Below are 17,310 nucleotides of genomic sequence, written 5' to 3'. Positions count from 1 at the left end.
TGTGTGTATGTGTGTACGTGTGTGTGTATGTGTATATGTTTGTGTGTGTCTGTGTGTGTGTGTGTGTGTTAACCTAGCCAGGTTGAACACAGCCGTGTGTTTGTGTGCAAGCTCCTTCCCCTGTTTGAAGCCCTCAGAGTAAAGGATGACCTCAGGGGTTGTCATGGCAACCGGACGGAAAAGTTGCTTGAGATTGTCTGGAAGTTTCGGTCTCCCTCCATAGCTTTTGCCGGCAGGATTCAAAGTGATGAACACACCAGAGTTTGGGTCTACCTCCACCTGGACACTCAAGTTCTACTAGAGTTCAGTTAGGTATGTGTGGTGTGTGTGTGTGTGTGTGTGTGTGTGTGTGTGTGTGTGTGTGTGTGTGTGCGTGCGTGCGTGCGTGTCACCTCTTTGCCCAGGAGGTGACAGGTGTCTCGATGCTGTCTCAGTGAGTCCTGAATGGCTCGTATCTGCATGGACACTGCAGAGAGCACGGCTTCCTCCAGACGATTAAACTCATCGAAACAGCCCCAAGCTCAGCACTTTATCAAACCCACAGAGATACAATCCATAGACTTCACATCAATGCCCTAAAACACACACATACACACACACACACACACACACACACACACACTCACCCAAACATCAGTGTATAACTGTACATAGGAACGAGGCCGGCTCTACGCAGGGGCAAGAGGGGCAGCGCCCCCTCAAATAAATGTCTTGCCCCCTCAAATCAAAATTTTGTAATGTTGAGAAAGCACATGTTAATATACTCACAAAATGAAGATATTACAAGTTGATAAAATGATCTGCGGTAGCGGAAAAATCTGCCGAAAAAGGGACACTACATACAATACGGTATTAGATTTCCCTCATGTCTCTGTCCCCCCGCTGTGTGTATTCATTCACAGGCTGCAGCGCACACACACACGCACACACACACGCACACACACACGCACACACACGCGCACACACACGCGCACACACACGCGCACACACACGCACACACACACGCACACACACACGCACACACACACGCGCACACACACGCGCACACACACGCGCACACACACGCGCACACACTCGCGCACACACGCGCGCACACACGCGCGCACACGCACACACTCCTCCCCTGTGCCCTCAGTAAACATCCAATCACCGTCCGTATGCAAATGAGTCAAGACGTAGCCTAACGTAGTGTCATGTCGGATTTCAGCACGGTCACGGAGTGGAAAGACTTTGAAGAAGCTGCAGTGTTGCACAGCGATGAGTCCATGTATGCTGAATTTGACAGACTGAAGACAAATTACCGTTGTCTGACAGACCCCTACGTAAGGCCCCGCCCCACACTGTAGTTCTAAGCACAGGGAAAAAACCGTGCTCGAACATGATGTGTACACATGATGCCCCCTTCACATTTCTGACTGCCCCCCATATGTGCCTGTCTAGAACCCTGCATAGGAAAGTTTTATATTATACACAGTTCGGACTTTGCACAGTGCTTTGCTTTTTTGCTTCTAGTCAGAACCCTGGCAGCAGAGTTCTCGATGAGCTGCAGCTGTCTAATGGTCTTCTTGGGAAAGCTGGTGAGGAGACCATTACAACACACACACACACACACACACACACACACACACACACACAGGAAACATTCCAGACAAAACATCAGCACATAAATGTGTGTGTGTGTTTCTGTCTGTCTGTGTTTGTGTGTGTGTGTCTGTATGTGTGTGCGCGTGCGTGTGTCTATGTGTGTGCGTGTGTCTGTGTGTGTGTTTGTGTGTGCGTGTCTGTATGTGTGAAGGTGTGTGTGTGTGTCTGTGTGTGTGCGTGTGTGTGCGTGTGTCTGTGTGTGTCTGTGCGTGTCTGTGCGTGTGCGTGTGTGTGTGTGTCTGTGTGTGTGCGTGTGTCTGTGTGTCTGTGTCTGTGTGTCTGTGTGTGTGATTGTGTGTCTGTGTGTGTGATTGTGTGTCTGTGTGTGTGCGTGTGTGTGTGTGCGTGTGTGTCTGTGTGTGTGTCTGTGTGTGTGTCTGTGTGTGTGCGTGTGTGCGCATGTCTGTGTGCGTGTGTCTGTGTGAGTGTGCGCGTGTGTCTTTGTCTTTGTGTGTGTGTGTGTCTGTGTCTGTGTGTGTCTTTGTGTGTGTGTGTGTCTGTGTGTGTGCGTGTGTGTGCATGTCTGTGTGTGTGTGTGTCTGTGTGTGTGCGTGTGTGTCTGTGTGTGTGGGTGCGTGTGTCTGTGTGTGTCTGTGTCTGTGTGTGTCTGTGTGTGTGATTGTGTGTGTGCGTGCGTGTCCGTGCGTGTGTCCGTGCGTGTGTCCGTGCGTGTGTCCGTGCGTGTGTCCGTGCGTGTGTCTGTGTGTGTGATTGTGTGTCTGTGTGTGTGTGTGTGTGTGTGTGCATGTCTGTGTCTGTGTGTGTGATTGTATGTGTGTGTGTCTGTGTCTGTCTGTGTGATTGTGTGTGTCTGTGTGCATGTCTGTGTGTGTGATTGTGTGTGTGTCTGTGTGCATGTCTGTGTGTGTGATTGTGTGTGTGTCTGTGTGCATGTCTGTGTGTGTGATTGTGTGTCTGTGTGTGCGTGTCTGTGTGTGTGATTGTGTGTGTGTGTGTGCGTGTCTCTGTGTGTGTGTGTCTGTGTGTGTGATTGTGTATGTGTGTGTCTGTGTGTGCGTGTGTGCGTGTGTGTGTGTGTGTGTCTGTGTGTGTGCGTGTGTGTGTCTGTGTGCATGTGTGTGTGTCCATGTCTGTGTGTGTGCGTGTGTCTGTGTGTGTGCATGTCTGTGTGTGTGTGTGTCTGTGTGTGTGCGTGTGTGTCTGTGTGTGTATGTGTGCGTGTGTCTGTGTGTGTGCGTGTGTGTGTGTGCGTGTGTCTGTGTGTGTGTCTGTGTGTGTGTGAGTGTGTGTGAGTGTGTCTGTGTGCGTGTGTCTGTGTGTGTATCTTTGTCTTTGTGTGCGTGTGTGTCTGTGTGTCTTTGTGTGTGTCTGTGTCTGTGTGTGTCTTTGTGTGTGTGTGTGTGTCTGTGTGTGTGCGTGTGTGTGCATGTCTGTGTGTGTGTGTGTCTGTGTGTGTGCGTGTGTGCCTGTGTGTGTGTGTGTGTGCGTATGTCTGTGTGTGTGATTGTTTGTGTGTGCGTGTGTCTGTGTGTGTGTCTGTGTGTGTCCGTGCGTGTGTCTGTGTGTGTGTGTGTGTGTATGTCTGTGTGTGTGTGTGTGTATGTCTGTGTGTGTGCGTGTGTCCGTGTGTGTGTGCGTGCGTGTTTCTGTGTGTGTGTGATTGTGTGTGTGTGCGTGTGTGTGTGCATGTCTGTGTGTGTGTGTCTGTGTGTGCGTGTGTGTGTGTGTGTGTGTGCGTGTGTGTGTGCGTGTGTCCGTGCGTGTCCGTGCGTGTGTCTGTGTGTGTGTGTGTGTGTGTGTGTGTGTGTGTGCATGTCTGTGTGTGTGTGTCTGTGTGTGCGTGTGTGTGTGTGTCTGTCTGTGTGATTGTGTATGTGTCTGTGTGTGTGCGTGTCTGTGTGTGTGTGTGCGTGTCTGTGTGTGTGTGTGCGTGTGTCTGTGTGTGCGTGTGTGCATGTCTGTGTGTGTGCGTGTGTCTGTGTGTGTGTGATTGTGTGTCTGTGTGTGTGCGTGTGTCTCTGTGTGTGATTGTGTATGTGTGTGTCTGTGTGTCTCTGTGTGTGATTGTGTGTGTCTGTGTGTGTGTGATTGTGTATGTGTGTGTCTGTGTGTGCGTGTGTGTGTGTCTGTGTGTGTCTGTGTGTGTCTTTGTGTGAGTGTGTGTGCATGTCTGTGTGTGTGTGTGTCTGTGTGTGTGTGTGTGTGTGTATGTGTGCGTGTGTGTGCGTGTGTCTGTGTGTGTGCGTGTGTGTGTGTGCGTGTGTGTGTGTGCGTGCGTGTGTCTGTGTGTGTGTGTCTGTGTGTGTGTGTGTCTGTGTGTGTGTCTGTCTGTGTGTGTGTGTGAATGTGTGTGTCTGTGTGTGTGTGTCTGTGTCTGTGTGTGTGTCTGTGTGTGTGTGTCTGTGTGTGTGTGTCTGTGTGTGTGAGTGTGTGTGTGTGCGTGAGTGTGTGTCTTTGTGTGTCCGTGTGTGTGTGACTGTGTGTGATTGTGTGAGTGTCTGTGTGTGTCTTTGTGCATGTGTGTGTGTGTGTGTGCATGTCTGTGTGTGTGTGTGCATGTCTGTGTGTCTTTGTGTGCATGTCTGTGTGTGTGCGCGTGTGTGTGTCTTTGTGCATGTGTGTGATTGTGTGTGTGATTGTGTCTGTGTGTGCGTGTGTCTGTGTGTGTGTGTGTGTGTGTGTGATTGTGTGTGTGTGTCTGTGCGCGTGTGTGTGCGTCTGTGTGCGCGTGTGTGTGCGTCTGTGTGTGTGTGATTGTGTGTCTGTGTCTGTCTGTGTGTGTGTGTTCGCGCATGTCTGTGTGTGCGTGTGTCTGTGTGTGAGTGTGTCTGTGTGTGTGATTGTGTGTGAGTGTGTCTGTGTGTGAGTGTGTCTGTGTGTGTGATTGTGTGTGAGTGTGTCTGTGTGTGAGTGTGTCTGTGTGTGAGTGTGTCTGTGTGTGTGATTGTGTGTGAGTGTGTCTGTGTGTGAGTGTGTCTGTGTGTGAGTGTGTCTCTGTGTGTGTGTGTCTCTGTGTGTGTGTGTCTGTGTCTGTCTGTGTCTGTGAGTGTGTCTGTGTGTCTGTGTATGTGTCCGTGTGTGTGTGAGTGTGTGTGATTGTGTGTGTGTCTTTGTGCTTGTGTGTGTGTGTGTGCATGTCTGTGTGTGTGCGTGTGTCTGTGTGTGTCTTTGTGTGCATGTCTGTGTGTGTGTGTGAGATTGTGTGTGTGTGTGTGTGTGTGATTGTGTCTGTGTGTGTGTGTGTCTGTGTGTGCGTGTGTGTGTCTTTTTGCATGTGTGTGTGTGAGCATGTCTGTGTGTGTGCGCGTGTGTCTGTGTCTGTCTGTGTCTGTGAGTGTGTCTGTGTGTCTGTGTATGTGTCCGTGTGTGTGTGAGTGTGTGTGATTGTGTGTGTGTCTTTGTGCTTGTGTGTGTGTGTGTGTGCATGTCTGTGTGTGTCTTTGTGTGTGTGTGAGATTGTGTGTGTGTGTGTGTGTGTGATTGTGTCTGTGTGTGTGTGTCTGTGTGTGTGCGCGTGCGTGTGTCTGTGTGTGTGTGCACGTGCGTGTGTCTGTGTGTGATTGTGTGTGTCTGTGTCTGATTGTGTGTGTGTCTGTGTGTGTGTGTGCGTGTGTGTTTCTGTGTGTCTTTGTGCATGTGTGTGTGTGCGTGTCTGTGTGTGTCTTTGTGTGAGTGTGTGTGTGTGTGTGTGTGTGTCTGTGTGTGTGCGCTTGTGCGTGTGTGCATGTGCGTGTGTCTGTGTGTGTGACTGTGTGTGTCTGTGTGTGTGACTGTGTGTGTGCGTGTGTGTGTCTGTGTGTGCGTGTGTGTGTCTTTTTGCATGTGTGTGTGTGAGTGTGTGTGTGTGTGCATGTCTGTGTGTGTGCGTGTGTCTGTGTGTGTCTTTGTGTGAGTGTGTGTGTGTGTGTGTGTGTGTCTGTGTGTGCATGTCTGTGCGTGTGTCTGTGTGTGTGTGCGTGCGTGTGTGTGCGTGTGTCTGTGTGCGCATGTCTGTGTGTGTGTGTGTGTGTGTGCGTGCGTGTGTCTGTGTGTGTGTGTCTGTCTGCGTGTGTGAGTGTGTGCGTGCGTGTGTCTGTGTGATTGTGTGTGTGTGTGTCTGTGTGCGTGTGTCTGTGTGTGTGTGTGTCTGCGCATGTCTGTGTGTGCGTGTGTTTGTGTGTGCGTGTGTCTGTGTGTGCGTGTGCGTGTGTCTGTCTGTGTGTGTGTGATTGTGTGTGTGTGATTGTGTGCGAGTGTGTGAGTGTGTCTGTGTGTGTATCTGTGTATGTGCGTGTGTCTGTGTGCGCGTGTCTGTGTGTGATTGTGTGTGTGTGTGTCTGTGTGTGTGTGTCCGTTTGTGTCTTTGTGTGTGTGTGTGTGTGTGTGCGTGTGCATGTCTGTGTGATTGTGTGATTATGTGTGTGTGTGTGTGTGTGTGTGCATGTCTCTGTGTGTGTGTGTCTGTGTGATTGTGTGATTATGCGTGTGTGTGTGTGTGTGTGTGTGTGTGTGTGTGTGTGTGTGCATGTGCATGTCTGTCTGTGTGTGTGTGATTATGTGTGTGTGTGTGTGTGTGTGTGTGTCTGTGTGTGTGTGTGTGTGTGTGTGTGTGTGTGATTGTGTGTGTGTGTGTGTGTGTGTGTGTGATTGTGTGTGTGTGTGTGTGTGTGTGTGTGTGTGTGTGTGTGATTGTGTGTGTGTGTGTGTGTGTGTGTGTGTGTGTGTGTGTGTTCCAGCACCTCAAGGAAATCATTGAGGGATTACTGACAGTTCTGTAGCTGATCCTGCAGTGTATTCAAAGCGTTTCTCATTCCCGCTCGTGTGGTTAGAGACGTCACTCTGGTGTCTCTCTGCACATCTGACATGATGGCCCTAAACACACAAACACACACATACATCGTTATCTTGTCTTCTCCATACACAGTATGCATACTTCCTACACACACACACACACACACACACACACACAGTCACAGTTTCTTACCTGAAGTCCTGGTCCACCCTGTGAAAGCGGGCCTGTTCTCGCCGCAACGCACCACGCCCATATATGGGCTCAAGGTAGAGCCACTTCCTCTGGATGCTGTTGAGGCTCTGCAGGAAGTCATGGAGATCAGTGAGTCGAGTCTCCCACAATGACACCTTGTCGTGGAAGCACTGATAATATGGTGAGTCCTTCAGAGACTGCAGCAAACACCGATTATCTCCAACCTCCACAAAGACACATAAAGGGTTAAGCAATCAGCACATCAGCACTTAACAGATCATCTCGCAAGTCTCCATCTCTTACCTGATTCATGACGTCTCTCCACTCGCCAATGAGGCTGATGTGAGTGCCGGTGCTGTTGGTGTACTCAGTGAGAGAGAAACATGCTCCAGCAGCCCACAGCTCCACCTCACGGATACTAAACTCTGCATGAGCACGGCTGTTCAGGTCCTAAACACACACACACAGAGAAAGAGAGAGAGAGAGAGAGAGAGAGAGAGAGAGGAAAGAGACAGAAAGAGAGAGAGAGAGAGAGAGAGAGAGAGAGAGAGAGAGAGAGAGAGAGAGAGAGAGAGAGAGAGATTAACCTAACCTTCTTTACAGCAGCATCTCACTAAGGTTCTGGTAACTTCTAAGCGTTTGGCAAGAGCACATGATCTCTGTTTGTATTGTGTTGGGAAATCACATTCATCTCTCTCTCTCTCTCTCTCTCTCTCTCTCTCTCTCTCTGTCTCTCACACATGCACAAACACACCCACGCAAACACACATGCACAAACACACCCATGCAAACACACATGCACAAACATACGCACAAACACACACTCACACACACACATACTCAAACATACAAAGACACACGCACATACTCAATATCCCACACATACATACACACACAGTACACATTTCAAAATATTCATTCATGCAAATCAAGAGTGTCATTGTTGCATAAGTCTTTGTTCTTTATGACCTATTTTTTTAAAGACATTTTATTTCTTAATAGTTCCTAATCCACAGTAAAATCCCCGTTCTGAAGCAGAAATAAAATCAGCTCATTAAATCTGCTGAGGAACAAGTAAAGAAACCCACATGAGACATGTGTGTGTGTGTGCTTGTGTGTACCTTTAGGTCCAAGGCTCGATCTATGATGGTGTGTGAGACGGTCAGCAGATCTTTGAACAAGAGTCTCTCCAGCGTGGTTCCTTTAGAGAGGTTGAGAAATCTGAACAGATCCAGCCAGTGATCTTGAGACAGGTGATCACCTCTCACGTACTTCACCACAGGAAGGTGAGCCTATGGGTGCACAAACACACACACACGTTGTTTGATCACGAGGAAGCTGCCAGATACAACATTTTTTAAATCTCCTGAGCAGTCAGTTACAAAGAATGGAACTCATACCTTGTACTTATCCACTTCTTTTTGCAGCATCACCGTCATAATAATAATAATAATAATAATAATAATAACCTTTATTTTCTATAGCGCCTTTAAAAGAACATCTCAAAGCACTTTAACATCATGATGTTGTGTTCCTCCTGCTTCCTCAGGCGATCGTGCCACATGAACACAAACTCCTCAAACTCATGTGTCCTGCTCCTGCAGGGAAAACACACAGTAAACAATAAAATAGTGCTGCTATGTGAAAAACTTGTACAAATGCTTTATCATATCATATTGTGTGTGTTACCGTGTGTGAATATACACACCTGAAGGTGATCCAGTCCTGCTGTGCACTGGTGTTGAGTGTGTTTTGAAACTCCTCATATAGGCTCCACATGTCTGAGCAACGCTGAAGGTCATGTAGTGTGTCCAATGCGAGAGACATGTCTGGATCATCGAGCTCAATGTGCTCACAATCCTCCCTGCATACACAGTTGTGTATAAACCTTAATTACACTGATGTAATATTGTTACAGTATTGTGTGGAAAAAATATCAGTTATAATGAGCAATATTCTGAAATCGCAATAAAAGTATGTAACAGACAAAGTATGTGTGTATGTGTGTGTGTGTGTGTGATTGTTTACATGGGAAGACATTCAAGCTCTTTCCCTTTCACTTTAAGTGCTTTGAAGTTTCTTTCCCAGTCCTGTACTGTTTCTCTACCAGAGCCTCCATATACACCTGTCCCAACACCACCCACTCCTGTACACACACACACACACACTCGGACTTGGACCTGACGATTTTTAACAGACATGGATTAACTTCAGCATGCGGGACGATGTAAAGGGTTGACTTCGTTTTCACATGGATGAATTCTGCTTTATAGTCTTTCATGTGCAGAGTACGGAATGTTTGTTTGTTATCCCATGATCCCTCTTAACCGTGATGAAATGTGTGAAAGTGAGAGAACATTTGAATGTTCAGTTCATTAGAGCAAAGAGGGAAGTGGAAGTGTGTGTGTGTGTGTGTGTGTGTGTGTGTGTGTGTGTGTGTGTGTGTGTGTGTGTGTGTGTGTGAGAGATATTTACACACTCAACCATAAGACAGAAACCAAGAGTCAGCGTTTCTTTTGAAGACTGGAAAGAGGAAGTGAAACAAATAAAACACATTAACGCACAGTGGTGTATACTGACACACAAGCGCATGGGACACATACAGACATATGGGGACGCACCGGAGGAGGAGGAGGAGGAGGAGGAGGAGGAGGAGGGAAAGACCCAGCACTCAACACACTCTTGTTAACACAACTCCCTGTGAGAAAAGGGCCAGAGGAAGGGGAAATAATTATTCTAATACTTAAAGTCTTAGCTGTGGCACAGTTGTGTTTTCCATCTGTCTATCTATCTATTTATCTATCAATCTATCTATCCATCCATCCATCCATCCATCTATTCAGTCTGTTTTTTTCTTTCACCTTTAACTATATACGTAATTTAATAAATACAGGTACACTTGACTAGAGAAATGTGTGTGTGTGTGTGTATGTGTGTGTGTGTGTTCCCGCTCTCCCTGAATGTGTCCTGTACTTGCTGCATTCTGCTGAACAGCTGCTCAGCATTGTTGTAGATGGTGATGAAAGCTCGGGAGTGGTTGTCGATCATAGTGCTGAATATAGAACCCTCCTCCCCCCCAATTGCTTTCATACACACCTCTGACTTGATTGGGGATGCTGATGAAGCGCTTCAACTCTCTGTAGTACCTCATACGCAGCTCCTCACACACAGGCTGGAACTGTAGCTTCCTGTTGTGTGTGGAAAGCCTCTCTGCAGCATTCTGAAGCTTGTTAAAGTTAAATCTCCAACTCCTTTGGACTGTCCCACATTATCTGCAGTTTTCCTCCTCCATCCTGTGACTCTGCTACAAATTCACATATCAACATTAATAAGAATCTATTTGTTTATCTTTTTAGTTTATACTGCATTTAAATGTATTGTCTTGTGTGTGATGTGCAACAGCAGTAGGGGGTCACCTTAATAACCTTCTCAAAGGCTAGAGGATCATTCAGCATCTTAGGTTTCTGTGATGGAATCATCTGTTGGTCTATGGTGTTGTAGAAATGAGCCAACTGTTACACACACACACACACACACACACACACACACACCTGTGCTGATGTGATATAATCTTCCACCATGATGTGTTGTGGGTATTTATTACACACTACAGTGTGTGTGTGTGTACCTTCATGAGCAGCTGTCTGACCCACACAATGTTGTTAAACACTTACCATTCACCACTCGACATCGAGGTCCATGATTTTTTTTGTTGTCATTCTGTTATATATTGCATTCATACAGCAGAATGTGTTGTCTAAACGGTCACGTTTACACACAAAGCTTTTTTTTTTTGTTTTTGAAAACAAACTGACGCCTGTAATTAATCCAGCGAAACCAACTCCGCTCCGTGTTTTAGCTTATTTGCCATGTCAATGAGCACGTTTCCCGACCAAAACAAAAACACAGGGATGTTTTCCTTGAGGCATTTTTACGCTGTTTTGGAGCCATGATGGACCACCTGCAGTTAACAGGCTGCTGCTTTGTCTCTTGGCTGATGCCGTTGGGCCGAGGGCAATGATTGAGAAGCAGTTTGACCAATGGCGTGCGTGAAGGCGGGACTTAACAAGAAAGGTCAAAACAGTGCAGAAACGCACACCAAAAAATGGCTACCATAGAAAGCAAAAGGGGAAATTTCCTGCGACATTGTGAGGTAATCATACTGGCTAAATATGCTTTCATGTATTATTAAATATAAAATTGTAATCAACAAGTGTTACTGTATTTACGTTGTTTCTGCTGTTGCAGTGCACCCTTGGGCTTGTCAGTGGGTGAGGTCACATCACTAAACTGTCTGAAGAAGTAAGGTGTCGTGGACCATCATAAAATTTGTAAGTGCATTACATATTTAATGAACAAATATTTTTAGTAAAAAACTAATTTTTTTTTATGTAAGAAATGCAAGAACATCTAAAAAGAGTAACATGATCAGACATGATAATGAATATAGATATGTGATGTATGATATATAACCATTTTCTCTCTTATTTTTTAAAGGCATCAACATGGAGATTGAATTGGAGACCATTGTTCTGTTCGAAGTGTAGTTTGTGGAAGATGCAATGATGAAATTAATTTGAATTGTCAATGTTGTATTTTAAGCATATAAGCAATGTTTAGATGATGGTACTGTAGCACTGTTTAAAGTTTGTAATATTATTGTTATTTACAACTGTAACAGAAGAAAATAAAGAGGGACAAATACAAATGATTTTCTCTAATGACTTTTTGTGTGACATATAGTACATTTCATGAACTACATATAAAATGATCTGTAAGCCATAATCAAAATCAAAATACTATACCTGCCTTTCAAAATTATGGTCCATCACAGTTAATTTTTTCAAATAATTGTCAACACATGTTATTTTAAATAACGGTCAACATGTTATTTCAATTTACAGTCAAACTCTGTTAAATAATGATTAAAACATGATTTCAGTTTATAGTCAAAACATGCTCTATGAAGTAATGGTATCAACATGTCATTTATATCTACATTCACATCATGTTTAGTTAAACAACTGCTACACCATGTTTTTACATTTACAGTTAAAACATGTTTTATTAAATAAGGGTTTAAACATGTTATGTGAACTTACAGTCAAATAATGCCATTACATTTAATGGTCTATGCATGTATTTGCAATTATACAGACAAAGTATGTTATTTCAGTTTACGTTTTAAACATTTTATAGTACTGTATGGTCAACGTTCTTTTTTCATGTTGCTGTGTAAACATGTTACTTCAGTTCATGGGGTTTTACTGTTATTTTCATTAATGGCAAACATTTGGCACCCTGTGCTGCCATGCATTTGCTTGTTATTTCTGTTTTGTTTTTGTTTTTTTTGTTTTTTTTTTTACAGTGTATAATATGGTTCTTTAATGTTTTTACATTGTACGAAAATGTGTTCTTTTTCAATGGGCATATACTGTACAGTATGTGTCTGAAACAGGTAGACTAGTGCATCCCAAATTTTTCAACATTAACATTTTAATATAACATTATAGTCATTATGGCCTTTAGAAATATAGTTTTTTGAGGAGGTGGGATAGTGAACAATAGGCCCCTGTGGCACAGCCTAAGCTTTTGTCCTTAATGGCATTTTTTCCTTGAATTACTTTTACTTTTATACTTTTAAAGCCAGTACTTTTACACTTTTACTTTTACACTAAAAGCTTGAGTCGATACTTCATCTTCTACAGAAGTCTTTTTAAACCCTAGTATCTATACTTCTACCTGAGTAATGAATGTGAATACTTTTGACACCACTGTCCATTGGGAATAAAAATCTATTAAACAAAGAGGAAAATGGCATCTGAAGTGATTACAAGCATCATAAACAGTTCAGTGCAATACGTACCAAAGCCTCAAATGTGAATTCAAGTGTTGGAGGAGATCTTGAAGGTTGTAAATAAGATTATTTAGGTTAGGAGGAGTGCGTGTGTGTGTGTGTGTGTGTGTGTGTGTGTGTGTGTGTGTGTGTGTGTGTGTGTGTGTGTGTGTGTGTGTTTGTGTGTGTGTGTGTGTGTGTGTCAGTACACTAAATGTTCACTGTGTTCTGGGTATGGCTCATTAGCACTGCCATTTCACTCTGGCGTAATTTCTATCAAAGAGAAAGGCTACGTAGCAGCCAGCGTCTGCCTCAGGGACAGAGGAGGTGCAGACATGCTCCATCCAAGCAAAACATTACACTCCTGGTCCAACTTCTGGTGTCAACTCTGCTTCTGTACAGACATCACCTATTAGATGGATCCTCCAGCCAGTGGTCGGCAGACGTGGCTCACTCTCACTCACACTATCTATCCACAGGGCCTCCAAGTACCCCATAGCGCTCAGCTTCCCCTGGAGGCAAAGAGTAATAGAGGTTATATACTGCCCACCCCAGAGAATTAAGCTGTGAAGGAATATAGTGAGGAAACTCCCACGCTGTTGTGCTTCCACCTATCCAACTCTACCACTTTGGTAGGGTTTTAGTGGAAATGAAAGACCTTGTATACTTTACAGAGGGTTGAATAAGATATGCATCAAATGTCACAATCTACTGTTTCTAGTTCTTTAGACAATAGAACAGCTGCACAAACAAATAAAATCTCATCCATGTTTGACCTAAGCAGCATTTGTTACCCCATGTCTAAAAAAACTGCATCATGGCCTATGGGGTTTTCTTTTTCTCCAGCAGTCTTCTGATGTCTCATGTTGGGAAAATTCCTCATAGCCTACATTGATGACATATTGAAGCCAGTCCTGAAAAGAGAGATTTTTTTTTTAACATTATGGCAAGATTGACTGTAGATCAATAATTAAAACTCAGATAACTGCCCTGGATAAACACACTGCACTAGTACATGTAAATGTACAGATCACCCTCCTGAAAAGAGTTTTAAAAAAATCCTGCACACAAAACGTGTGTATAGTAACCTTGGAGAGTGTGTGAATCCACCTTCATTAAAGGGGTAAATGCCTTCATCAACAACACAACCTAGTGGAGATCAGTGTTAAGTGAGAGGATGAGAGTCTGAGAAACTCAGCTCCAGTAACGTACATTAGAGTGATGATAAATACAATTTCTGCAGTTTCTTGCTTGTTCATCTATGTGAACCTGGCAGGCTGATCGATCTGGAACAACGGCCCAGTGTAATTAATGACTAGTGTAGCGCTGTGGGTGGGCACGGTGGCTTAGTGGTTAGCACGTTCGCCTCACACCTCCAGGGTTGGGGTTCAATTCCTGCCTCCTCCGGGTACTCTGGTTCCCTCCCCCGGTCCAAAGACATGCATGGTAGGTTGATTGGCATGTCTGGAAAATTGTCCATAGTGTGTGATTGCGTGAGTGAATGAGAGTGTGTGTGCCCTGCTATGGGTTGGCACTCTGTCCAGGGTGTATCCTGCCTTGATGCCCGATGATGCCTGAGATAAGCACAGGCTCCCTGTGACCCGAGGTAGTTCGGATAAGCAGTAGAAAATGAATGAATGTAGCGCTGTGTACATGCGACTTCAGCTAATAATACCCGGTCCCACAGGCAGACTGTGTGTGGGGAGAGTTATAGATACTCACTCCAAAGTCTGTTCGACTCCACAAACAGGATGGAAGCTGGATTCAAACTCCACAGCCTTAAGATCCTATATTTGATTTACTACAATCTTATAATTGAGTATATTCAGGAATTTCCATGTCCGGAGACATGATGGTCAGCGAGGCCTGATGTCAGTGTGGTGTGGGATGTGGTAGATCAGTGGCTGAGGTGTTGGGCTACTGATCGGAAAGTCATGGGTTTGAACCCCAGGTCCACCAAGCTGCCACTGCTGGGCCCCTGAGCAAGGCCCTTAACCCTCAGTTGCTCAGTTGTAAGTCACTCTGGATAAGGGTGTCTGCTAAATGCCGTAAATGTAAATGTGTACAGCTGAGATCAATCAAAATGTATACATTGTTATGCTCAGTACATAAAAAAACATGAGAAACCATCCAAACCCAAACTGGGCTGAACATTTACCTGAGAATCTGCTGGATCTAATTGGGATGCTCCTTTTTTCTTTCAATAAAAATGTTCTTATGATGTTCCCACACTCACCCAACTCATCAATTGCTTTAATTCCCATTTTCATAAATCCTTGTAAATGGAGATAGAATCAAAGACCCATGGAAACTCTGTGTTGGTTTGAAGTTCATTACTCTGCAGTTGGACTATTCTCAGAGACTAGGTCTCTCCAGACAGTGTGCTATAAATAGGTCTCTGGACAACATCCTGTCCTTTTGGAAAGCATTTTGTCTAGAGGCTGAAAGTCTTCCCACAGCACAACAGTCCACTTCTTTCCTGGACTTCACTCATGTCAGGTTTCACTTCGTATTTCTTCAGAATTTTATAATCATACGTTTCTACTGCTGATCTGCTCTCACAAACACACATGTTTATATTTTCCCCCTGTAAAGTAAATTATTATTTTTACTGTCATTCAATTCTTAGTAGATTTTTATTCTTTTATTGATGCCACATGTGACTTTCGTATCCTTTGAAAATCCCCCAGAGATTTTAGCAAGATTTTAGCAAACCAAGTGTCTGATTACTTTTTATAGACTTTTTATATTTCAAATTTATTCTAGTTCTAACTGGCGGATAACATATTTTAGCATTTATCTCTAGAAATATCTCAGAAGAACAAATATTAGATAGATTCACCTATATTTAAACCTTTTATGCTTTTATGTGACTTATGTCTCTCATGCTCCTAACATGCCTTTTGTTCCATGTCCAACAATGTGGTCTGGTATCCAGACGAGAGACAAATCATCAGATTCTTCCCACTCGACTTTCTCAGGTCTGAACCTAATTTGACGGCGTCTCGAATAAGAGCGAGTCCTGAACATGCTGAATAAATAAGCAGTGAGCTATCAGTGTGTATATATTGATTATGAGTGCACAGTGGCCACATTACTGAATGATCCTCTGTACTGGGATAGGAGAGTTTTCACAGCACGAGCCTGATGTGTTTCAGGTGATGTGTTTTATATCTGCCTTTGTTTGTTAAACGGTTGACTGCTTTTCATTGCTAAAGGCTTAAACACAACAGACAGCTGGCATGTGGCATCATATCATGCAGACCTAACTGAAAGGTTTACTATAACTGCCACACAGAGACTGAGAGAGAGAGAGAGAGAGAGAGAGAGAGAGAGAGAGAGAGAGAGAGAGAGAGAGAGAGAGAGAGAGAGAGAGAGGGGTGCAAATTATCTAATAAATAACTATAGGTTCACAAGTGTATTTAGAGCAGGAGCCCCAGGCCCAGTCATCTGAAATAAATTCATTTCAATTTTATTGTGCAGAAAAAAGTAAAAAGTTCTGAAAAATAGTCATGACAATTAAGAAAGTCCTGTTTTAAATGAGAATATTCTGAGAATATCAAAGCTATTTCCAGGCATTTGTACCGGTTTGAAGTGTCTGATGTTGATTACTTTTTTTTGCAGCACTGCCCTCTTTCACTGACTTCCTGCTGCCTGTCAGAGTCTCGAAAAGCTCAAAACACCCAGAAGGAAGCATTTATTATGAAATCATATACAGTGAAATGTTGCCTCCTTGGTATGTGTTACGCTTATTGATTGGTGCATGACTGATTTTTGTGTGTGTGTGTGTGTGTGTGTGTGTGTGTGTGTGTGTGTGTGTGTGTGTGTGTGTGTTTCATCAGCAACAAAAGAAACAAACAAAAAAAAACATTCTTTGAATTGTCTACATATCTGAGTTGAGCTGCAATAATGGGTTAAACAGTGCTGATAAAGGTAATGACTGGGGCTGTTCAGCAACCCACACACATGCCCCTTTTCCACCGAGACAGTTTGAGTGCTGCTTCGGAGCCAGAGACTAATTTAGAACCAGTTCTTTCTTTTTCGACAGCCAAAACACCGGCTCTGAACCAGGAAAAGTGGTTCTTATGTAGCACCAAAACGTTGCTGGTCTAGACTTAAGAACCGCTTGCGTCAGGAACTGTGGGCGGGGCAACCGTTAGCGCATTTGATAATGTACCTTAAGTATACTAATGTTTAAAACACTTTTACTTAACCGAAATATGATCAGTTATTAGCACACATGATAGTAGTTAGCTCGGCTAACTTTTTTCTGTGTTAATGATAAAATTATGTTATGTACTTTCTCGATTACAACCTATGTTTATACAGATTACACATAGCTGCATGTACACGTTGGATTCCCACGTTTGGATGCCAATGTAGGTTCAAAAGGCCTCCTGTTGATGTGTTTGTGTTTGCCAATGCTGCACTAATGTTTCTGTAACGTGACACGTATACAGTGACATCAGAATCGGCTCTGTGACGGCTTTCTAACCGATGGAAAGGCAAACTGGTTCTTAGAAGGTTCGCCAGCGGAACCAACTTTGAACCAGCACTTGGTTGTGTAACCGAGTGCTGGGTAACAGACACACACATACTGTGTGCAACAGCTCCTTTAGGGCCATGGACAGGCTCATAGGTGCACCATATGCTCCCTGCTTTATTCAGCGAGATAGATAGAGATAGATAGATAGAGAGAGAGAGAGAGAGAGAGAGAGAGAGAGAGAGAGAGAGAGAGAGAGAGAGAGAGAGAGAGAGAGAGAGAGAGAATTTGTAGGGTTCATGTTAGAGTCTCATTCGTACATATCGGCTGCTACATATCCAAGCTCAGGGCCTGCAATGAGAGGGTTAAGGGCCTTGCTCAAGGGCCCCACACTGACCCATTCTGGTATTTCTTCAAAATGAT

At 44.3% G+C, this 17,310-nt stretch overlaps 1 protein-coding gene and 1 long non-coding RNA gene across 7 annotated transcripts in view; one reads left to right on the top strand and one right to left on the bottom strand.

The window, feature by feature from the left end:
- The window catches only part of LOC113635306 (cytoplasmic dynein 2 heavy chain 1-like), a 12,391-nt gene extending 1,875 nt beyond the window's left edge, over positions 1-10,516 (bottom strand). The window contains exons 1-6 of one of the 6 annotated variants that reach the window (XR_007138577.1): positions 10,243-10,516; positions 9,985-10,055; positions 9,665-9,872; positions 8,277-8,432; positions 8,038-8,166; positions 6,881-7,018 (exon numbers count right to left, since the gene is read on the bottom strand). Coding sequence is in view for 1 of the 6 variants with exons in the window: in XM_047803893.1 (XP_047659849.1) it covers positions 6,345-6,456; positions 6,569-6,792; positions 6,872-7,018; positions 7,690-7,860; positions 7,969-8,007 (693 nt within the window). In the remaining 5 variants the exon portion in view is untranslated. The other 5 variants (XR_007138579.1, XM_047803893.1, XR_007138580.1 and 2 more) reach the window with 5 other exon arrangements.
- Positions 10,517-10,530: 14 nt separating this feature from the next.
- LOC113635300 lies at positions 10,531-11,279 on the top strand. Its single transcript, XR_003438791.2, has 3 exons — positions 10,531-10,721; positions 10,817-10,899; positions 11,066-11,279. It is a non-coding gene; the product is annotated as an uncharacterized LOC113635300 (long non-coding RNA).
- Positions 11,280-17,310: the final 6,031 nt, after the last annotated feature.

The sequence above is a fragment of the Tachysurus fulvidraco genome, chromosome 19 (genome assembly GCF_022655615.1).
Source record: "Tachysurus fulvidraco isolate hzauxx_2018 chromosome 19, HZAU_PFXX_2.0, whole genome shotgun sequence".
Taxonomy (NCBI): domain Eukaryota; kingdom Metazoa; phylum Chordata; class Actinopteri; order Siluriformes; family Bagridae; genus Tachysurus; species Tachysurus fulvidraco.
The sequence above is the reverse complement of the archived record's forward strand: the minus strand, read 5'-3'. Positions and strand labels throughout refer to the sequence as shown.